Source organism: Hordeum vulgare, chromosome 7H, assembly GCF_904849725.1.
Source record: "Hordeum vulgare subsp. vulgare chromosome 7H, MorexV3_pseudomolecules_assembly, whole genome shotgun sequence".
In the NCBI taxonomy this organism is placed as follows: domain Eukaryota; kingdom Viridiplantae; phylum Streptophyta; class Magnoliopsida; order Poales; family Poaceae; genus Hordeum; species Hordeum vulgare.
The window spans coordinates 11,433,877-11,458,110 of NC_058524.1; the positions used below are offsets into that span (position 1 = coordinate 11,433,877).

General features: G+C 42.6%; 2 protein-coding genes across 4 annotated transcripts; both read left to right on the plus strand.

Annotated features, from left to right (window-relative positions):
- Positions 1-6,168: 6,168 nt before the first annotated feature.
- Positions 6,169-15,551, plus strand: LOC123412207 (disease resistance protein RPM1-like). Of its 3 annotated transcripts, XM_045105147.1 has the most exons (6): positions 6,169-6,958; positions 7,079-7,363; positions 7,814-7,945; positions 8,393-11,131; positions 15,086-15,204; positions 15,304-15,551. In XM_045105147.1, the coding sequence occupies exons 4-5, from the start codon at positions 8,458-8,460 to the stop codon at positions 15,175-15,177; spliced, it is 2,766 nt and encodes a 921-aa protein (XP_044961082.1). In that variant the 5' UTR covers positions 6,169-6,958; positions 7,079-7,363; positions 7,814-7,945; positions 8,393-8,457; the 3' UTR covers positions 15,178-15,204; positions 15,304-15,551. The 3 variants fall into 3 exon arrangements, with proteins under 3 accessions (XP_044961082.1, XP_044961080.1, XP_044961081.1); XM_045105145.1 differs by lacking the exons at positions 15,086-15,204; positions 15,304-15,551 and adding an exon at positions 11,313-11,585 and having other exon boundaries at positions 6,174-6,958; positions 8,393-11,214; XM_045105146.1 differs by lacking the exons at positions 7,814-7,945; positions 15,086-15,204; positions 15,304-15,551 and adding an exon at positions 11,313-11,585 and having other exon boundaries at positions 6,174-6,958; positions 8,393-11,214.
- Positions 15,552-17,478: 1,927 nt separating this feature from the next.
- LOC123411177 (cytosolic sulfotransferase 13-like) lies at positions 17,479-18,681 on the plus strand. The gene has a single exon (XM_045104117.1). It carries the CDS (start codon positions 17,498-17,500, stop codon positions 18,518-18,520), a length of 1,023 nt encoding a protein of 340 aa, XP_044960052.1. The 5' UTR covers positions 17,479-17,497; the 3' UTR covers positions 18,521-18,681.
- The last annotated feature ends 5,553 nt before the right edge of the window (positions 18,682-24,234 follow it).

The following is a 24,234-nucleotide window of genomic DNA, read 5'->3' on the forward strand; positions in this document are numbered from 1 at the left end:
CATGCGATCCCGTTTCTGGCCCATGCGTACGCAACAACGTATTCAAACGATGCTCCCGTGAGTCTCGGATCCCGAGATCCGTTTTGGCCGGACTGTTCGCCGGCGGCGACTTGCACCCCGAGGAACGTCGTTTCTTCCTTCTGAATGGGACTTGTTTCCACGTATCTATGAAATCCGCAAGTGTTAGGGCTGGTAATCGTACCTTAGGTATCGGGTCCTTCCATGGCCGAACCGCCGATGCACACGTTCGCCGGTGAACAACTCACCGGAGCACTTCGGTTCGTTCATCATCGTTGCCTCCCGTTCCATTCCACGCTCTATCAGATGACGGGATGAATCCCTCGATCGAGTTTGCTACCTGTTCTTCTGTGTAGCCTGCAAGTAATGATTCACAGACCAAGTCAGATGGAGTCGGCGAGGAGGCATCCGGCTGACTGTCTTCGTCTTCGTCATCGTCGTCAGCCAGCGCCCAGAGCCGACCGCCGGCAGGCTTGCATGCGGCGGTGGCCAGCATGTATTCGCCCCCGTAGTCGCCCCGTAGTCGCCCCCTCCTTTCGTATGCCCCAGGTAAGTACTACTAATGACAGATAGAGTCTCTCATTATTGTTTGCATAAATAAGAATCCTGCCCAATGGCTCATGACCTGAGAATGACCCTGCACCAATACAGATGGTAGTGTTTGACGCCACCGTCGGATGGGGCAAGATGATGTGGCAACGTCTAGTGAAGGATTACGGCCGGCAAAACGCGTTTCCAGTTCACGCAAAACAGCTTTTGTGGGCTGGCCCGGGCTGGCACAGATGTAGACCCCCCAAACGGATCTGTAAAAAAATATATTCACGAAATATACTTTTGACAGATCGGCTTTGCGGGGTCTGCTCTTTGCGCCACTGCATCCCGCATATCATCAGCCAGCAAATACCAAATACAACATAATTCAACAATCGAAAACAAACTGAATTATTTGAATCAAACATAATACAATAATCATCCGCATTACAAATAATTATTCAAATAACCATAGCGAACTTAAATAGTGCAATACAAAACTTGTCATGAATACAAATACAAATGAATACAAAAATAAGTCACTGTCCAGCCCTTTGCCAATGGTGCTCAATGAGATCTTCCTGAAGTTGAAAGTGGGTGTCTGCATTTTCAATCTCCAGGATTCTCCGTGAATGTGAAGATACTCATCGGCATAGTCAGCCGGAACGCCATATGCAATCACCCGCATAGCTGCGGAGATTTTTTGATATACACTGAATCCCTTTAAGCCCACGGCATTCCTTCTTTGAGTAAAAAAACGGTAATTTGCCTCGCAAGCTTGAACAAGTTTCACAAAGAGGGATCAGCGCATTCGATACCTTTTCCGGGAGAGGTGCGGATTCTCCGCAAAATAGTCTTGCATCAACATCTCGTTCGCAAGATGGCAATTCCGAGAAATGCACAAACGCCCGACAGTCGATCCTCGCCTCCTCTTCCGGTGCTCGTCTTCATGCTCCTTCACGGCAAGCGCCATGACTAATATTTCCTGCCGAAAGTTCGCAAGCATGGTCTCAACATCCGAGTCGTCCGAATCGGACGAATCAGATAGTAAGAACTTCTCGCACGGGGTCAACTCCATCTACACGCACACCGGCGCGTCAATCTATTACACGGCTCACAAAAATCACAAAAAAGAGACTAACCGGTGGCGGTTGATCCCGGGCGGCGACGAGGGGGTGCGCTTGACGGTGGTCGATCCCCGGCGGCGCGGTGACGGGGGGCGGCTCTTCTCGACGGATCCGGAGGGGCGGTGCAGCGGCTCGGCGTGGGAGGGTGTGGGGCGGCCCCAGGGCGCGATTCCGCCTGCAGATATGGCCGGAATCGCCGGCGGCGGGCGGGGGGAAGCAAGGGCCGGCGGCGGCGGAAGAAGGGGAAAAGAGCATGGGCTGAAATGTCACTCCCGCCAACTGCTTCTATGTGATGCAGGGCACCGTAGCCGCGAGGGGGAAACCCGCGTTTTCCCGGGTTGGGGTTGGGAATTTGCCGCGTCCCCTAATATTTTTTTGCGGGCCGGGGCGGGATGCGGGGTCTGGTCGGGGAGACTTTCCGGCCCGTACCCGCATTTTGACAGTTATTTTGTGGGTCAGGGGCGGATGCGGGGTCTGTTAGAGTTGCTCTAACCCTGGCAGGCCGAAAGGACTGTTGGCATTATCTCATTTTTTGCCTTTTCCTTTTCAAAAATGATAAGTCACGAACGTTGGGGATTTAACAAATTAAATATTTCCGATGATGATTCTAGTGGCTTAAGGATGGCAGGTTTAGTTGACACGCATGGAATTTTTGGAAAATAAACTAATCATGGAGTTTTCAATCTTATCAACTGAATTTGTCATCCTTACCTCATTAAATTTATCATTAAAAAGTTTAATTTGTCATGGTAAAATCCTGAACATTCGGGCCTTATTGGATTTATTTTGTTTTTACAACATTCAAACAATATAAAAAATTGAAAATGTTCAAGAATTTGAATAAAAAGTTCAAGGGGATCTGAAAAGAAAATCGTCAATTCATAAAAAGTTCACGAAATTAGAAAAATGTCCATGATTTTGAGAAGAATGTTTAGGAATTAATAAAATATTAAGGATTCCAAAAATGTTTCTATTGAATTTGAAGCATTGTCCCTCAGTCGTTACCAACTTCAGGTGTGTACATCCCAGAGCATCTTCAATAGCCGCCCAACACGCGGCACGTTAAAAATGCGTTTGCAGCATGTTGATCGTCTGTTTTGGCATGGCTCCAACGGCCGATGTAAACTTTAGCGCGTGCGCGTAGCTCCAGCAGGTACGTTAAAATGCAGCGCGCGCTCTCGCACAAGCAACATATGCGCTCCAAACACAAGCAAAAAGATTAAATACAAACAAAATAAATCAATAAAAATAGTTCAATTTCTTTATTACAAATCAAACGAATAGTTTATCTTTCAATACAACAAATAGTTTAACAATACAACATCAAACGCAACAAATCATGATACTCTTTGTCGACCATTCCATGTCCAACACTCCTTAATGAGATCCTTCTGAAGATCATCATGCGTTTCGACACGTCGAATGACATGATAGGAGGCAACAAAATGGGTCACGCTTTCAGCCCTCCGTCGCACTCGCATGGGATGTCCCAAGAGCTCATAGTGAGAGTAGTCTAAATCTTTGTAACGCTCATTCTCGATGATCATGTTGTGCATGATCACACAAGCGTGCATTATTTTCAAAGCATTTTTTATCTCAAAATCTAGCCGGTCCTCTCACAATAGCAAATTGTACTTGGAAAATCCCAAAAGCTCTCTCCACATCTTTTCTAGCCGCCGCCTAAGCATTGTGAAAATCAAGATTTTTCTTACCTTTTTTTTTCAACGGCTTCACAAATGTTTTGCAGCGCGCCGAACGACAGTGGGCGATCAGGCGCTGTTCGTCAGAGGACTGCCACACGCGAGGGGCGACGGTGACTAGAGGAAGACGGAGGAAGCGGCGGCGGCACAGGGATAGGCCGCGGAAGCGCCGAAACGATCGCCGGAAGAAATGGGGTGGCGCGGGCGGTGGCACCGCCAGCAGCTGGATTGGGTAGGTGGAGTTGCGAGCGGGTGCTCGAGTGTCCAGCACACGGGAGCGAGCGCAACAAATAAACGGCGTGCGATGTCGTTTGGGCCCCCGCGCTGAACTAGTTATGCCGTGCATGCGGTTTTTGCGCCTCCGCTGAAGCGTCCGGAGTGGTGACGCGCGCAAAAAAAGCACTAATATTTCAGCACGGTGCTTATATAACGCGTCTGTTGGAGATGCTCTATCTTATTATCTTCTTTTTCATGCGAGTCTGACCTCAACTGGCATTCCTTATTCCCTAAGGGCGCCCAATGCTCACGAGTGTTGATAATGTTTCTTGAACTTAAAAAATATATATATATTCAATTCAGAAAATGTTCATGAATTGAAGACATGTTTGTGTATTGAAAAATATTAGAAAATTAGAAAATGTTATGAATTTTAAAAATATCAAGAACTTTAAAATATGTTCACAGACAGAAGAACTATTCCCAAAATTCAGAAATATGTACATAGATTTTTAAAAGTTCCAAATGCCAGAAATTGTTCCTGAATTGAATTTTTTTAATGAATTCTAAAAACTGTTAACAAACCAACAAAATGTTTTCAAATATACAAACTGGAAAATGGAAAAGAAGAAAAATTAAAGCAAAAGAAAAAAAAAGGATCAGCCCAATACCTTTGCGTAGCGACCATATGATGCATGTGTAGAACCTTCCCAAAACCAGAATAGTGAGTCTTCTGGAAAACTCTACTTCAGTCGACCCAATATCTGCGTTTACTAACCATAGGGTGCATGCTTGGTCGATAAAACTTTAGCTGGCCACGAGACGAGATGAGTTAACCTCAATATAACTTAGAAGAGCTCGTAAAGGCTGGCAATGCCGAAAATTTAGTTTAAGAGAGCTCATACAGATAATCACGCCTTGTTTCCTCTCCTCTTTGCTCCCCCCCCCCCCCCCCCTCTTCCTTTGTAATTTAACTTAATGTTGAGACTTGGGTCGTGCTTTTCTGGGCCGGCACGAAGCACAAACAAAATTTTAATAGGGTCAATTTTTAAGAATTAATATGTTTTCATATTCCAAACATTTTTAAATCCAAGAAAATTTTACAAATTTGTGAGTTTTTGAAAATTTAAACATTTGTAGCAAATTTTTGAACATTTCAAATATTGGTCTCGAATAGGAACATTTTGAACTTTGTGTTTTTATGAAATTCCAAACATTTTTTTCAAATTTGGTACAATTTTTGCATTTGGGGCATTTTTGAAATCAAATAACATTTAAAATTTTAACAATTTATTGAAAAAATTGTATTTTTCTTGAGAAATCCCTAACATCTTTTGAATCTGAATCATTTTTTACAGATGAAAAAAGAAACAAATGATAAAAAAAAGGAGACGTTCAGAAAAAGTCGCACCAGAATTGGGCTGGACCACATCGCGCTCACTTCAGGTCCTACTTCCCTCCGCCACCACATCTCTGTTGTCTCAAAAAAAAAAAAAACTGGACACTCCACCGGCGGAGGAGGCAGGCCACCGGCGGCGAGGGTTAGGGTAGGAGGGAAAATGCTGCGTCTAGTCTCCGTCCAACCCCCACCCCGCGCTCTGCCGACGTTGCGGCGACAGGGTCTCCCTTCCCGGCCAAGGCCATCCCTCTCGTCGCGGAGAGTAGATCCATGGCCGGCGACGACGACCACGAGGTAATCCAGCCAACCGCGCTTACAAGCATATATATAAGTGTTGTTGTAGGGTGAGGGTGACACTATGAACTTGCAGCATCCGAAAAAGAAAAGGCTGTGGCCATCTTGAGCTGTGGGCTTCCATTCCCAGCATTAGCAAGGGGAAATGTCATATTTATCCGTTTGATTTGATCCTGCCTGCTTCCACCGGCAAATATCACTGTTGTTGCCTCCCTTTGTTACCTTTACAGATTTATTATTATTCATATATGGTCCCTGCCCTGCCGCACGTTTGGAATCTAAAGTGGCGCTCCCCAGCTTACATGTTTTTCTGGCAATTATCTGAACAAGCTTAGCTCAACAGATGCAGGCTTAGAGAAATCTTCGACTTAACTATAGTTTATAGCTGATAATCTCCAAGGACTTACTCATTGTCAGTTTGCATAATCAGAATCCTCCTGAATGGCTCATGCCCTCATAATGAGCCTGCACGAATACAGATGGTAGTGTCTGACGCCACCTTCGGCCGGGGCAAGATGATGTGGCACCATCTGCTCAAGGAAGAGCTCGGCTTAATCAGAGGTAGTTACCGATGCATTTTTTCCCTCTTCTTCTATTTTTCAGTCTATATGATCGATGATTGATTTATACATAGCACACTCTTAATTAATTAATTAATTTTGAGATGCATTTAAAAAGGGAAGCGAGTAAAAATCTTTGAACCCTTCCATGTTATTCCTCTAAAGTTGACAGCAAGCAACCTTATCTCGGGCCAGCATGCAGGACCTAGCTGTCCAGTCAAAATTCTGATGCAAGTGAACATTTTGTTTGTGTGATGGCAAATGAACACCAAACTTGTGTTCTATCTGTTCCGTTGTGTTTGTGGGTGTTCTGTCAAAGTAATTTTCTTCTCTGTATATGTATGCATATATATAGCTTAGTTAGCTGCTGCAGTGCTGCTAGTGGGTTTAGCCGCTCTACTGCTCAGGCTTATTTCAATATAGACTTATTATTACTTAATAGTGGGTGTTCAAAAACCATTGTAAGCTTCAATGCTACTGCTTCTCATGATCAAATATAAACATTGTCGTCAGTTAGCACCATCTCCATCTTTAGCGATTAGCCCATTATTAGCCGCAAGCCAACCAGGCCTGACATATATAGCGGTGTTGACTGGGCCGGCGGTGACCTGCTTGAAGAGGCCATAGAAGGTCAGCTTGCTCTCATTCATGGTTGTGTCAGGCATCGTGTTGTCCTTCTGCGTGTACTGGTCAAACACGCCATGAAGAACCAGTCAGCAATTATTATCTTGGGTTGCTCATTTTGTATGTATAGCTTCACCTGTTAACAGGTCTCCATCAGTTTGTCCATATCAAGCATAGCACCAACTATATATATATCATGACTAATTAAGTAATTGTTGGCAAGGACCCCAAGTTGTCTATTTAAGAACAATTTCAGTGGTAACATTTTCTACTAAAGGTCTCCATCAGATGCTTCCCGCTGCCTTCCTTGAATTGCTCATTTGTGCGTTTCTCCAAAGTTCAGAATAAGAAATCACAAGAGTTGTTAAGAACAATTATTGGGTTGGTAAGGGAAGCAAGAGTGGTGCTAACCAGCCAGAAGGTGTGTATAGCAAGAGCTTCCCCTAGCATACCCCAAATCTGGCCGGATCTACATCGATTACAAGCCAGGTGCGTTGCGCTTAATTTGGTTCTGTCCCTTTTTCTCTTGTCAATATCCTTAGTTGTACTGCTAGAACTATCGCCCTAACTGGGAAGATGCAAAATAATTAGTTTTGTTTGCAATTACAGACCAGTAGGTGGCTGTTCTTTGGTTCTGTCCAAAAAGGAATAACAAGAACATCTCAAGCTGAAGATCATATCCAGCCACTTGTCGTCAACAAGAAGCTAGCACACTCTCGGTCATACCCATGGCTCCATGAGACTTCAGGATCGGTACAATAAAGCTTCAATTACAACAACACCAGCCGAGCACCAGGTCTCTTTGTTTTTCCGCAAGGATCTGTGAAACTATTCTGATGGTATCAGATTCAGACCTGCACAAGGAGATCACCAAGATCGACTGGATCTAGGCAGGTGCGTCGCCCTTCCCAAAGTTTCTGGCTATCTTAGGTAGTACCAAGAACACTCTCACTCCAGCTGTATCTTTTGAAGTATGCAACCATATTATAGTTTGTGAGTCATGCGTTGGGATTTCTTTGAGCGTGGATTTTAATTGCCATCCATTAATTCCCTTGTATTAACAAACTATCAGGAATCAGTCTATGCTCGCCATGGGCAATATAATTAGCATGTGATTGGCATATGCTAGCTCTTGCATTGAAGATTCACTAACGTGTGAATTTCCACCCTCCTAAAGTCAAATGTTCTTGTTATCTGAGATATCCTAAAGTGAACATGACTACTTTTAACTAAGGTCGTGTTAGTTATGTTATACTATATTGTTTTCTCGTAATGACTCCTATGATATTATAGCTTTGCTTTCTTATTAATATTCTTGATTAAGTACATCTTTCTTTCTTGCAGCTTAATTAATAACTCTAGCTCTTTGTTTCTTCATACACCTGGAGATACTGTTAGATAGATGTTGAGAAAAATATGGATGTAAGCTACCTGGAACTGTCACATTAACCAACTTTCATGTTGGCAAGCTGGCAGGTATGTCAGTTTGGTACCTCTATGCCTTAGTTTGTCACATTACCCTACTTTCATCATGTTGGCAAGCTGGCAGGTATGTCAGTTTGGTCCGTGGTTGCCTTGGTTACAAGTACAACTTCAACATTTGGGGAATTTTAACTTTAGTTGTTGGCCGAGTTTCACTCGTTCTTTTCAGTTAATGCATTATGTTTGCTGTTGTTTACTATAGCATAGTCCTGAGTGTTTCAAAATTCTCATGGACCTGCCTGCTGCAAGTAGTGTTTTGTTTCATTATTATGTGGGTTAGAGTTAGATAGGTTAACATCATGAAATAAGAGTTTAGGAGGAATACTTGGGAAGTTGTGCTTATAAACTTTTCTATTGTGGTTGGAGACTTTTAAAGTGTTTTGGAAAATACTAGCAGAATACACTAAAGCTTAATTAATACATTATTTACTTCATTCTCAGTGGCCATCCTAATTATATTGAGGAAGAATATACAACTAGGCCACCACCCAAATAGTGAGGCACTAATGGCGGAGATTGTGATTCTTCTAGCCATTGAAAAGATTGGAATTGCCTTAACAAATGGAGCGGCTAACCAGGCCAGCGCACTGTTTGTGAAGTACGGGACACAACTACTAGAGTTACAGCGCAGCATGGACCGTGTTGTGAGGGAGCTTCGTGTAATGCATGATTTTCTCTGTCAAATGGACATTCGAAACCGCAACAAACAAGCATATGAGAGCTGGTTGGAGGAGGTACGGAAAGTAGCACATCTGATGGAGGACATGGTGGATGAGTATTTGTATCTAGTTGGTCAAGAACAGGATATAGGATGTTGCTTTTACATGAATAACGGGTTCAGAAAACCAAGATCTTTGCTTTCTTTGAACAAGATATCTTTCAACGTGAAGGAAATAGAGAAAGACCTTTCACACTTGTCAGAGACAAAAAACCGTTGGGTTCCCGTGAATGATGGGGACACTAGCAACTCAAATTACATTGTCAAGATGTCCCAAGATCTTGCAAACATCTCACGCTCCCTTGATGAAGATCTAGTGGGTGTGGACAAAAAAAGAGAAATACTTGAACAATGGTTGGCAGTTGATGATTTGCAATGCTCGGTGATAGCACTGCATGGAATGGGAGGACTTGGTAAAACTGCTTTAGCTGCAAATGTATACAAGAATGAGAGAGAAAAGTTCGCATGCCATGCTTGGGTCTCCATCTCTCAAACATATTCTGAAGAGGATGTCTTTCAAAAAATAGCCAAGGAACTTTCCAGGGATAAAATCAGTGTTCTTTCCAACACTTCGGATATGGACATCAGATGCCTTGAAGAGAAACTGAAGGAATTTCTGGAGCAAAAAAAGTATTTGATCATATTAGATGATGTTTGGACTCCAGAAGTATTTGTTGATTTATGCAGGGTGCTTATTCATAATGGTAAGGGCAGCAGACTTATATTTACAACAAGGGAACACCATGTTGCTACACTTGCTTCTCGAGGACATATCTTAACATTGGAAGCTTTACCAGAGGACAAAGCATGGGATCTTTTTTGTAAGAAGACTTTTCCATGGGATACAAATCATGAATGTCCTGCAGAGTTGAAACCTTTGTCAAATAAAATAGTTAGTAGGTGCAAAGGCTTGCCTCTTGTTATTGTGTTAGTTGGCAGCCTCTTGCGTGTGCGTGAGAATACGGTGGAAGAATGGAGAAGAATAAATGACCAGCTGAGCTGGGAGCTAATTAATACTCAGAGTCTTGGTCACGTAAGGAATGTTTTGCATCTGAGCTTCATCTACCTTCCAACACACTTGAAAAGTTGTTTCCTATATTGCAGCTTATTTCCCGAAGACTATGTTTTCAAAAGGAAAACACTTGTACGGTTGTTGATAGCAGAGGGGTTCATCGAGGAGAGGGGTGAAAGCACATTAGAGGAAGTGGCAGAAGGCTATCTGAAGGACTTGGTTGATAGAAACATGCTACAACTTGTTCAGAGGAACCACTTTGGTAGGATAAAGGAATTTATAATGCATGATATCTTACGTGAACTAGCAGTTGATTTGTGCAAGAAGAATTGTTTCGGTGTTTCATATGAGAATAAGTGTGGGCGATGTCTTGAGACAGATGTCCGTCGATTGGTACTACACAACGTAAAGAAGGATAATCATCAGTCAATTTCTGGTATGCACAAACTCCGTACAATCATTATGCTGGACAAAAGCATTCCATCATTGACTTTACTACCTGCACTATGTGAGAAGTCAAGATATATGACAGTGCTGGATTTAAGTAATCTAGCCATCGAGAAGATTCCAGATGCTATTGGAGATCTTTTTAATCTCCGCCATTTGGGTTTGCGTGGTTCAAAGGTGAAGATGCTCCCAAAGTCCGTTGAGAAGCTTACAAATCTGTTAACACTGGACCTTTGTCGATCTGACATACACGAGTTGCCTAGCGGGATTGTGAAATTGAAGAAGCTCAGACACTTATTTGCTGAGAAAAACATTGATCCTTATGGGAGAGAATTTAAATGGCGAAGTGGTGTGTGTATCGACAACGGTCTTGGAAATCTAACAAACCTGCAAACGTTACAAGCATTGGAAGCACAAGATGAGTCTGTTAGGCATTTAGGGGAGTTGAGGCAACTGAGAAGCTTGAGGTTGTGGAATGTGAAGGGAATCTATTGTGGGCGCATCAGTGAGTCTCTAGTTCATATGCAATATCTGTCCTACCTGGATGTGAATGCAAGTTCTCAGGACGAGGTTCTCTTGTTGAATGTTTGTCTGTCAAACCTGCAAAAACTAACTTTGAGAGGGCGCCTGGCGGAAGGGGCGTTGGACGAGTCTCCTCTCTTCCAAGATGTTGGGGGGCAGAACTTGCATAGATTGTCTCTATCGTGGTCACAGCTGAGAGAAGACCCCCTTCCATCCCTTTCCCGGTTGTCAAACTTGACGCTTCTACAGTTCACCAGAGCATACAACGGAGAGCAGCTGGCATTTCTCACGGGGTGGTTTCCCAAGCTAAAGGTTCTCTCTCTAAAAGACCTGCCTAAGCTGAGCCGGCTAGAGATAGCAGAAGGTGCCATGGCAAGCCTGGAGAACCTATTCTTAACCAACCTCAGAAGCATGATGGAGGTCCCACCCGGCATTGAGTTCCTCCTGCCCCTCCGGTATCTAGTCTTCCGCGAGATCACCAGTGACTTGTTCACATCCCTGCGCCAGTGCTCTGCAATTAAAGGGAAGTGGCGGTATACTCTCCGAGATTGACCTGCTACTCTGGTCAGTAAACGTGTACCATTACTTGCTTCCTTCCCGGTCCGTAATTAATCGTACTAGCTAGTTTGACATGCTGATGTGTTATGGTGTTGGTTATGCAGGTCACCTGTCGGAAGGAAGGAAGGAAGGAAGGAAGATGCTTCACTTGTGATCTGCTTTACAGTCCGGCCGGGTTTCCTCTGCGTTCGAAAATGTCCAACTGCGCGTGTCCACCGTTTGCTGAAATACCGTCTGTTACTACGTACGTACAGAGCTTCACTTCTGCTACTACTACAGTACTGCCTGGGTTCACCACTGCCAATTGTGATAACAAGACGACACTTGTCATGAGACTTGTGTTTCCACATTAATTCAAACTACTTCACGTACTTTAATTACTTGCGTACTTTTATTCGTGTGTGCTGGACTGCTGGCTGAGAAGTGGGAACCAAGTACAATTTCACATATTTCAGCCGTGGCTTGGAACTAAAAGCCTTCGTTAGTGATTCTTAATGTTCAGGTATTCTTTTACTTTTCCCAAAAAATAAAATTTGCTTGTGATTCATTACGGCCAAGGTATTCATTCTCACTGTTCATATGATCACGGCCAATAATATTTGTAGTTGGGAAGAACTAGTACAGAGGGAGTAGATCCAAAGGCTGGAAATGTTACATGTGATTTTACCCGACCACTCCACGCAAAGTGGGTACTGCCCAGGAGCTAGCTGGAGAATCCTACGCAAAAGATAGTGAGTTTTCAAATTCAAATGAAAATCAATTCACAAACAGACTGTTTCCCTCTTGAAAATATATTCACAAAAGAAAAGCACACTAATGTAACGCCAAAATCGTGTCTGTCAGAAGACACTTGAATTAACAGTTTCAGTCATCTGTAATCGGTCAAGGTTTCGTGCACACAAACAGAGGACAAACAACAGATCCCTAATCTTTAGAATCTTCAATTGCCAGATCGCCTAATTCCCCAACTCCTCCATCATAACAGTTATTTGTTTGATTTATTTATATGAATTGTGGCCCGTAGCAACGCACGAGCGTCCTACTAATATCCCTAATATTTAAAATCTTCAATTGCCAGATCGCCCAGTTCCCCAATTCCTCCATCTTCATTCACTTTGGACGATTACTTGAATAGTCAAGGCGAAATGCTTCAAAGGTATCCCCACTTGTGAGAAACGAACCCACACCCAACCAAGACAAGCATATCACCAAACGCTACCAGATATATGTTGGCAAGATGGTGAATGCTGATTTCTCCATGAACCTGCATCCTGAGTATGTGAATCCGAGGTGCACAGCAAAGAGCACGCCACAAGAGCCCATGCCAAAGACTTGGCCTGTGAAGATTGTGATTTGCTTGACGTTCTTTTTATTTTATGGGAAGGCCTTCAGGCTAGCTTTATAAATACTCAAAGAACGGATACATTGCCTGATAAATTATGAAATCTAAGATCATATTTCAAATTTGTGCACCTTTTTAATTACAAATACTATTTTTCAAATGTGTGAACATATTTTGAAGGAAAAAATTGGCGATTTTTTCAAATTCATGATTTTTTTAATTTCAAACATTTTCGTAATTTGCGAATATTTTTTTTATTTTGGAACAGTTTTCATATTCAGGGATTTTTTAGTCTATGAATTATTTTCAAGATGTTTTTTAAAAATTCTATCAATTTTTTGATTTTTTAAAGAAATACTAAACATCTTTTGAAATTTGAATCATTTTTGAAAAAAAAAAAAAGGAAGGGCACTGATCAAAGCCGGCGCGCCGGCCGAAACTTTCGGCCGGTCGCGCGCGAGCCATCAGATCAGACTTGCTTGACCGCCAGATCGAGCCATGCAGGAAAAATCGTCGATGGTAGCAAAAACAAGAGGAGGCTGTAACTGACGATGCGGGCGATGTGCGAGCGATCGACGGGGGCAGGCACTGACGATGCGGGCGGCGGCAGCGCAAGGGCTAGCCCGGCCATAGCAGCAGGCGACGAGGACGACAGGCGGAGGCTGAAACCGACGGAGCGAGCGACCAACGAGGGCGGGACCTGGCGATGTGGGCGGTCGATGGGAGGAGACGCCGACAACGCGGGTTGCGGCAGCGCGGGGACGGCAGCAACGCAGGGGCAGCAGCACATGCGACCGGCCCGAGCGTTTGCCGGTGCACCGGCGTAAACGTTTCCTTTCGTTTCCCAAAAAGGAAATGATAAGAAAGACTTGCACCAGAACTGGGCCAACCCAGATCTAGCCAAACGGACCGTGTAAACCGGGTCGGCCCGACAGCCCGCGTGCCTGGCACGACACGGGCCTGTCCCGACACGGGTTAATCGTGCTCGGGCCCGGCACGAAGCACGCCTCGGACCATACCTGAGCCTGGAGGCTGGGCATGCGGGCCGACATGACACGGCCCATTTATTTTTTATATATATTTAGATTTTTTTAATATATATATATACATAACATATGGCCTAATAGACCCAAAAATAAGCTCATGAAGTTAAAAATATGCGGCCCAACATGCTAATCGGGCCAACATATCGGTCCGTTTAATAACCGGGTCGTGACTGGACCTGGAGGCGCAGCGCACGGACCGACACGACACGGCCCAATTAATAAACGTGTCTGGGCGGGTCGTGTTGTGCCAGGCCCGAGTACAACAGGCCGGGCCTTTATCCACTATAACTCTGCTATGCAAGGAGTCAAGAACTCAAGATACATGACAGTGCTAGAATTAAGTGGTCTACCCATCGAGAAGATCCCAGATGCTATTGGGGATCTTTTTAATCTCCGCCATTAGGGTTTGCGCGATACAAAAGTGAAGGTGCTCCCAAAGTCTGTTGAGAAGCTTTCAAATTTGTTGACACAGGACATTTGTGGATGTGACATACATGAGTTTCGAGGGATTGTGAAACTGAAAAAGCTTAGGCACTTATTTGCTGAGAAAATAATTGATCAAAGTTGGAGAGATTTTCATTGTCGCAGGGGTATCCGTATCACCAGTGGTCTTGGAAATCTAAGAAACCTTCATACACTACAGGCATTGGATGCACATGATGAGTCTCTTAGGCATTTGGGTGAGCTGAGGCAACTGAGAAGCTTGAGGTTATGGAATGTGAAGGAAATCTACTGTGCAGACATCAATGAGTCTATTGTTCAGATGCAGTATTTGTCCAACCTAAGTGTGAATGCAAGCGATGAGAACGAGGTTCTCATGTTGAATGTCCTCGTGCCCAGCCTGCAAAGGCTAAGGGCCTGTTTGGTTTCCGGTCACACTTTGTCAAGCCAAAATTTGGCAGCCACAGTTTAGTTGACATATGTTTGGTTTTTGCTATATTTTGGCTTGCCACACTTTATTGTCGCTATGACCCATTTGGCATAGAGTTAATTTTTTACCAACTTTTGTCAAAGTTTGACGTTCGTTTTTTCAACCACACTTTGTGGCTTGCCACACTTTAATGGCTTGCCACACTTTGACTTGGCAAAATTAGTCTCCTACCAAACAGGTCCTAAATTTGAGAGGACGACTAACCAAAGGGGCATTGGAAGAGTGTCCTCTTTTCAAAGCTACTGAGGAGCATAAATTGTGCTATTTGGTTCTATTTTGGTCACAGCTGGAGCAAGACCCCCCTGTCATCGCTTTCTCGGTTGTCACATTTGACATATCTAGAATTTACCAGAGCATACAACGGGGAGCAGCTGGAATTTTGCACTGGGTGGTTTCCCAAGCTGAAGATTCTTTTGCTAGTAGACCTGCCTAATCTGAGTCGGCTAGAAGTACAAGAACGTGCCATGGTGTGCTTGGAGAAATTGTTCTTCACCAACCTAAACAGTATGACGGAGGTCCCATCTAGCATTGAGTTCCTCATGTCCCTCAAATATTTAGGCTTCTACCAAATCAGCAGCGACTTCTTAACGTTGCTGCACCAAAGTTCTGCAATTAAAGGGACGCAGTGGTCGCACACTCTCCGTCCTTGACCTGCCACACTGGCCGGCAATGTGAAGGTATGTAAGCTAGCCACTAATTAACCTGACAACTGGTACCACTACTCGTTTTCTCCCTGAAATATAATCTGCCGATGTGGTATGATGTTGGTTACGTAGGTCACCAGCTAGAAGGAAGATGCTTCACTATTCTGGTCTGCATGGAGATCAAGGAAATCCAAGGGTTCGTCTCGATGAGTTATATGGTGTCAATGCATCTCAAGATGTGTATGCAGTGTTGGTATACGTTCAGTGTTGCTGCTGATGTACAATATGCTCCTACTGCCTGTGTTTACTACTGTTTGTCTGCTTTAGCTTGTCAAGTGTGATAAAATCTGGCTATTGATCATTCCCGGTTTCGGTTTCTAAATAAGACGACGCTTATTGTTGTAAGACTGAGATTGAGTGTGTTTCCATTTTCAGCCTTTCTGTTTGCATTGCCTGTTTGAACTATGTACTTCTATTCGTGTGTGCTAGTTGTCGCCTATTTCAGCTGTGGCTGTTACATAAAAGACTCAGCTTGTTATTCATAATGCTCGGTTATTCATTTCCTTTTCAAAGAATTGGCTTGTGAAGTTGTGATGCATCAATGCTCAGGTAGTCATTCTCACCGAGGGCGCTCTTCTCTACCAAATGGTCATGGGAATATTTCACAGGGTTTTCCCCTGTACTATCTCCCGCAACAGCAAAACAAAGCCTGAAGTGTAAACTAATCCCCCTCAACTAGCAAGTAGCCATTATCTTTGGCTATGATGGCAGTTTCTTTTGGCTTTGTTTTCCTGCTTCTGAGTGTCCATAATGATAGTATCTATTGATCCGGTGGACATGGGATTCCGGTAGTGATGGTAGGGTTTTACCTTCTCCTATATTGGAGGTGCTCCCGCCGGTGACCATGATGAGATGATGACGGCGGCGATAACAGTGAGATGGCGAGGTGGTGGTGCTTCCCGTGAGCACCACGCTAACCCTAGATCGGTAGGGCTTGTTGATGGGAAAATTAACGGCGATCAACCTCATGATCCGTGCCCCGGCCCCACCTCTGTTTATATAGCGCGGGTCACAGGGACTCATCAACCATAACGGGTTGGACGTCCGCGATCGAGACGCGTGGATCAACAGTTTGGTGGGCCGTTGGGCCCACACGGGGAGAGATCAATCTAACACATAAGGCTTGTTTGGAGTTTGGTCGCAGCTATGGTGTTGTACTCTAAATTTTCGTTCACTACATAAACATGTTATGTGGCCAACTTGCGGTCAAACTAAAAGCTACCTCGAGGAAATTCAGGCGCAAATATCTGAAGGAAAGATGCTATCGATCTTGTTTGTGTATTGTGGTCAACTACTTTCAATGGGGACAGGCCGCCAGCCCTTAGACAGGTCGAAAACGCTGTGAAACTTCTCGAGCACGAATCTACAAGCGCCAGCGCATCGGACGGCTGGGCAGTCGACTGAGACTTCATCAAGTATCAGTCGACTGAGTTTTAGCCATCCCGTTTTTGTATTCGTTTGCAACCACTGACCCAGAACAATAAACCAAATTCAGCATCTTGAGTTGCTCATTTTGTACAGCTTCAGCTGTTAACTATGCATGACACATACTAACATAGCATTTAACATGTTACGGTATCTATCTATGTTACTCTACTCATCTCTTTCTTCTTTAATTGTTTACCACATCAGCATGTTTGCTAGTATCTATGGCCAGCCCAACTATGCCTGCCAGCTCCACCTACCTTGGTAAATTATTGGCAAGGATCCCAAATTGTCTATCGATTTCCGTGGTGATATTTATACTAAAAGATGCTTCCTGCTGCCTTCCTTGAGTTGCTCCCTTGAGTTATTATTCTCCAAACTTAAGATCGATAAAAATGGATGTAGGATTAATCTACAAACTAAATTCGTCTAGTTCTTTGATAAGTATTTCCGGACGAAGAGAGTACAAAGTAAGCAATCATGCCGTTAGAATCATACCTGTGTCATTATTATTGTTTTCGTTAAGCCGTCGGTGTTGGCATTATTTTGTCTTTTTTTTTTGCGTGGATGTGCTGTTTTGGCTCAACAGTGGTTTCATGTTGTATCATGTGGTTGCTATATATATATATATAGCGGAGCCAAAGTCTATTTGGAGAGAATCATACCTGTGTTGCTCGTGCAAATAAACAATATTCAGAAGGATATGTGCATCTAACTAAACTAAGGCAGCTCTCTGACCTTGCCGGAAGCGTGGTTCACTATCTTGTTAAATCAATAATGCACAGCCGGATGTACATGCATGTTGTATATATGTGTGTGTGTGCAGGAAGAAGCAGCACCGATGGATGAACCAAATAAACCAAGACACGGATCAATGGACAAGGACATGGCGGAGCTCGTGATCCCATCGCTCCCGCTGGAGACACGGTGCCCGCCGTTTCCCCTCAGGCAGTACGGCGGCTTCTGGATGCCGGAGCCGTTTCTTCCGGGCATGGCGGCCGCACGCGCGGGGTTCGAGCCGAGGCCGTCCGATGTCCTCCTCGCCAGCTTCCCAAAGTCCGGCACCACCTGGCTCAAGGCCCTCGCCTTCGCGACGGTCCACCGCGCCGACCACCCGCCGCGCAGCCTCGACCATCCGCTCCGCCGCCGCAACCCGCACGACTGCGTCGACTTCCTCGAGTCGGTTTTCTTGCGCCCGCCGGCGGAGGATGCGTTGGCGGCACTCCCTTCGCCGCGCGTGATCGCCACCCACATGCCCTGCTCCCTCCTGCCGGAGCGGGTCACAGCAGACGACGCGGGCTGCAAGGTCGTCTACATCTGCCGCGACCCCAAGGACGCCCTCATCTCCATGTGGCTCTTCACCAAGAAGACCCTGGCGGCGGCCGCCATGGATGACGGCAACCCGCCGAAGCAATACACGCTGGAGGAGGCGCTGGAGCTCTTCTGCGACGGCCGGTGCGTGGGCGGCCCGCAGTGGCACCACGTCGTCGGCTACTGGGAGGCGAGTCGGACGCGGCCCGAGAAGGTGCTCTTCCTCCGGTATGAAGACATGCTTCGTGACCCGGTGGGCAACGTGAGGAAGCTGGCGGAGTTCACCGGACGCGCCTTCTCGGAGAAGGAGGAAGCTGCTGGGGTTGCGGAGGAGATCGTGGAGCTGTGCAGCATCGACGCTCTCAAGAACATGGAGGTGAACAAGAATGGCAGGCAAGAGTACGTCAACAATGAGTCTTTCTTCAGGAAGGGCGTGGCTGGGGACTGGGAAAACCACATGACTCCGGCCATGGCAGCACGTCTGGACAAGATTGTCGAGGACGCCCTGCGAGGCTCGGGGTTCGCTTTCGGGGACACATCCGAGTCTACGTGAGCTACCCACCGCCCACCGGCGGCTAGGGTTGGTCTACATATATCGTTTGTGTTTATTTTCTATCTTATTAAAAGAAATACGATGTACTTAGTAATATATGTACTCTTAAATTTGGAATAAACTCCTGTGTATATGTATGTTCCATGTCAAAGACATTAATTTACACCAATCGAGAATCCTAGAAACATCCCACCTAGAAACGGCTAGCCCTATTTAGCACCACAGACGTCGGTTACAAGCAAAAATTGCTAATCGAGGCCTGTAACGCTCCGCAATGGACCGGCCCATCTAAAAATTCTTCATGAACTTTTTTAGCCCATTAACTGTTTTAGCCTGTGAACTTTTTTTTAAATAGGTGAACTTTTTCAGAAATTGGTGAACTTTTTTTTTGAAAGGGTTGAAATTTTCTGAAAATCGATGAAAATAATTTAAAATTCATGAACAACTTTCCAAATAAGTGAACTATTTTTAAAAATTGATGAACTTGTTTTCAAAATCGATGATATTTTTTTGAATTCTGTGAACTTTTTGCAAATCCATGAACATATTTTCAAAAATTAGTGAACTTTTTTCATAATCATTGATTATTTTTCGTAAATCTAAACTTTTTGAAAATTCTGTGAACTTCTTTTAATTTTTTAATAATCAAGGCATTTTACATGGGCCGGGCCACCAGGAGAGGCGCTGCAGGCGCCCGTTCCCCAGTGGCGCCTGAACCGCCACATAGGAGGTCCCCTAGAAAATTGCTTTATCACAGCTAGCGGCGGAGAGAGGCCCGCGTTGCTGCGTGGGGCGGTGAGGCCTCTTTACTTTGGTCATTGTAGCAATCATTGTACCAAAGCTGTCTGGATCGGCTTGGGTCTTTGCCTGATACTGGCGCCATCACTGATCATAATTACTTTTGACAATGCAAGGCAGGACCTCGATCGATTTTATTAAGATAAAAAAATAAGCACAGACAAAAACTACACGGGACAAGAAAAAAAATAAGAGGGTCGCGATAACGACTACACGTGTGATCGGAGCAACATCCACCCACACGTCTATAACACACAGATCACGCCACGTCACCGCATGCATGCATGTGGGCATTTTTTTTCAGTTTTCAAAATGTTTTATCTCTTAAATAAAAATCCGATTGAAGATTCGTTTTCATCATTAAATCCATCGCGACGAGATATTCGAAACTAGATCTCATATCAATATGTTTCGAAGACTTTTTTTGGGGTAAAAGTTGCCATGTCTATTGCACATGAATTGCCATGGTGTTTACACTGAAGTTACCATAATATCTTTCATTTTTTTTTCTACCTTTAAAAGTAAATTTTGATGGATTAGTAAAGAATTGCCATGATCCATGAATTAAATTTTCCATGATTAATTACTAAAAAATGACATCCATGATTAATTTTCCATATGGTCAATTAATACCGGTAGCCTTAAATCTAGAAGAAAAAATTGATAAAAAATTTCATGACAACTTTAGTATAAACACTATGGCAACTACAGTGTAACATCATGGCAACTGTTGCCAAAAACATTATCGAAACAAATCAATATGGGATCTAGTTTTGAAGATCTTGTCAAGACAGATTCAATGATGAAAACGGATTTTTAATTGGAATTTTTAATTAAAAAATAAAACATTTTTAAGCTAAAAACCAAAAAAAAATTCCGCTAATGTAATCTGATTTGACTTGGCAAAATGAATGGTAACAAAGGCGTGTGGGCAAATTACAAACGCCCACACGTATGGGTGTTAGCTTTTCCCAAATAAGAAGGGAACAATAATATATCCCGACATCAATCCCAATAGATCACCACCACATAACACGACTTTACGACTAGAATCTGAGATTTCGTAAATAATTATTTTTTCTTTTTAAATATTCTTATCTTTTGTATTTATCGAGTGTCTTTTATTTCGCTTGGCAAACCATTTTTTTTTTGTTTTCTTCTCTTTTATCGTGTTTTTACATTATTTGTTTACCATATATTTATTATTATGCTTGGTTATATTCTATCGTTTTTTTATTATTATTTACCCCCCCCTCTCTATTTTCTTTTATAGGCAGTAACTGAATGCAACCAATGCTTCATTTCTTGGCACTGAAAGAAATTATACGCTCAAGATACACCATTACATGATCCATGAAAATTTTAGCATCTTTCAGAGTCCATTTGATATATCAAAGCCAATAAGTGCATTTCTAGACATTAAACAACTATAATTAAAATTTGAACTGTAAGTGGTTAAAAAGGTTGGAAAAACAGGTTTGAAAAAACATATTTTTCTCTTGAGTCTTTTTTAAGGCTGATGCAAGAAAAGGAAAGGATTTCCAAACATGAGAGGGTGCGAGGACTTCACCTTGAATGTAAGTCTTTTGGTTTTTTAATTTTGATAAATACAAACGAACTTTGAAAAGCATGAAACTTGGAGTGGTGTCATCATATGATCTCTATAGTGCATGGTATAAAATTGAGAACGTTTCCCAAAATTTATGACATAGGTTGTTTAGAAGTAGAACCATCTCCGAGGAAGAAACGAATTACCATAGTGAATGGGTCTAGTTTTGAAGACGAAGAGACATAAACTTCATTCGTTGGCGTTGAAATTTCTCTACACTCAAGATACACCATTACATGATCCGTGAAAATATTTGGTATCTAATGGAGTCTGTTTGCTATATACGATCCATTAAATGCATTTCTAGACATTTAATGGATATAATTGAAATTTAAACTATAAGTGGCTAAAGATGTTGGCAAAACTGGTTTGAAAAATAACATTTATGTTCTTGAGTCTATGATTAGGACTTATACAATAAAATAAGAGGAACTACAAACATGGGGTGCCAAGACTTGACCCCGTACTTAAGCATTTTCTTTTTTTAGTTTTGAAAAATGCAACCAGAATCCAAAAAGCGTGAAGCTTGGTATGGTGTCATCATATGATCCCTATAGTGCATGGTAAGAAAAATCGGTATGGTTTTGCAAGATTTATGACATAGGTCGCTTAGGAATTTTACCATCTCCAAGGAAGAAAAATATTTCCATAGGTAATGTGTCTAGTTTCAAGGCGAAAGGACGAACACTTCATCCCGTGGCATCGGTTTTTATTTCTGCACTCAAGATACATAATTACATGATCCATGTAAAAAAGATTGGCCTCTTTCGGAGTCATTTGCTATAATGATTAAATCAAGAGAATTTCTAGATATGTAACATATATAATTCAAATTTGAACTGTAATTGCTTCAAAAGGTTGGTAAATACTGGTTTGAAAAATCGTGTTTTTGATTCTTGTTTAGAGCTTAAGCAAGAAAAGGAAAGGAATACCAAACACGAGGGTGCCAAGACTTGATCCTGAACATGAGCTTTTTTGATTTTTTTAGTTCTGATAAATGCAAACAAATTCCAAAAAGATGAAACATGGAGTGGTGTCGTCATATTCTCCATGTATTGTGTAATATAAAGTTGAGAATGTTCCCAAAAATTTATGACATGGGTTGTTTAGAAATAGATCCATCTTCAAGAATGGCAGGCAAGAGTACGTCAACAACGAGTCTTTCTTCAGGAAGGGCGTGGCTGGGGACTGGGAAAACCACATGACACCGGCCATAGCAGCACGTCTGGACAAGATTGTCGAGGACGCCCTGCGAGGCTCGGGGTTCTCTTTCGGCGCCACATCCGAGTCCACGTGATCAGGCCAGCTACCCACCGCCCACCAGCAGGATCTACTATATATGTACTCTTATATTTGGAATGAACTCCCGAAAATGCATTTCGGCTCCCGGAAGCCAAAAAGAAAAAGTTTGAAATGAATAAAATCAAGACAAAATTTATTTCTATACTTAGTCACATCCAAATACTACCTGCAATTTTTGAGGCAAAAAGGTTAAACATTTTGGCTTGTGCAACAAAACAATTTGATCACAAAAAGTTGTCCCAAAATGTCACTCCAAATTTGTTATCTTTTTGCTGAAAAAACACCGCTGCTCCTTATTGCACGGAAATTATCATCCATGTTTGCGATATTAATACAATCATCTATAAAAAATTTCAGAATTTTTCAAAAACATTTAATATATTTTTTCGCCTTACTGTTCACCCAGAAGCATATGCTCCCGGTAGCCAAAACACCGCTCCCACTATATGTATGTTGGACGTAACTAACATAGCGGCGCCGCATATTCGTGTTACCGTGCGACAGCTGCTAAACCATTCATTAAGGTAAAAAAGACTGCGATCTGCACGTTTTCCGTTCTTTTTTTTTCAGAAATTCTTCTCAACGTCGTTCTGGACACAATACAGCGCAAGCCAAAAAAGCACCCCTCGCTTTCTGCTCTATGCATGCAAAAAAGGGAAAATGTTAAAAATGAAAGAGAAAAGGAAAAGAAAAGCTGCATCAGGGTGCCTACAATTAAAAATCTTGAGAATCAAGTCATATAACCATATTAGCAGGTACAGTAGCCGTACTTTTTTCTTAACCGGTGTTAAAATAGGTTCCCATACAGATGTTAATGGTACACACAACCATCGAGTAGTACATGGTACTGCCTATATGTACCAACATAATTGTAGTTGAGAAGAACTAGACTAGTTTTTATCAACAACAATTCTTTTGGTACAAAGGAAGTAGATTACAACGTGCATGGTTGTCATATTAAAATGCTTAGTTACCAGATTTTAAACATGTTCAGTTGTCATATTAAAATTAATTCGTTGTCAGAACTAGACATGTTTACTTGTCAAAATTGCAAGTACTTAGTTGTCTCTTTTTAGAACATGTTTGTCTTATTAAAGTTCTTAGTTCCTAGATTTAAACATGTTTAGTTGTCATTTTAAAATCAACTTATTGTCAGAATTAGACATGTTTACTAGCCAAATTTGCAAGTACTTAGTTTTCTATTTTTGAAACCAGGCTGCCATATTAAAATTCATAGTTCCCAGATTTGAACATATTTAGTTGTCATATTAAAATTAATTGGTTGTCGGAATTAGACATGTTTACTTGCCAAAATTGCAAGTACTTAGTTGTCTATTTTAAAAACTTTAGTTGCATACTTACTTGCCATATTTTAAATCAAGTTTTAGTTGCCAAAATTACAGATACTTAATTGTGATAAGTAAAATATTTTTAGTTACCAAAATTATAGTCACTTAGTTGTCTATTAAAAAAGAGCTTTGTTGGATACTTAGTTGCCAGATTTAAAAACATGTTTAGTTGTCATCGTACAAAAGCATGTTGAGTTGCCAAAATTACAGGGCTTGGTTGTCTATTTTAGACTGAATTTTTATTTAGTCTAACATTATATTTAGAGATGTATACAACGCCGAGTACCTATGATCTCCCAAAAAATAACTTGTATTTGCGAACCAACCTATGGTTGGGTGTTTAGAGGGAATATGGTATGCCCAGCTCACCAAGGTTCAAGTCCTGGTGCTCGCATTTATTTCTGAATTTATTTCAGGATTTTCGACGATTCACATTCAGTGGGAGATGTTTCCACCGCCGATGAAGCGTCTACATTTACTTTGTAAATCTCAAAAGGATATGCTGGCTCAATATCTTTTCGTAGAGGAGAGTGTATGTGAGTGTATATAAATGTTTGCGTCTATACTGTGTTAAAAAATAACTTGTACTTGTAAACGACACATAATGGTAGTGAGGATACATTCGGCTTAAAATATGATCATTGTAGCTAACATGG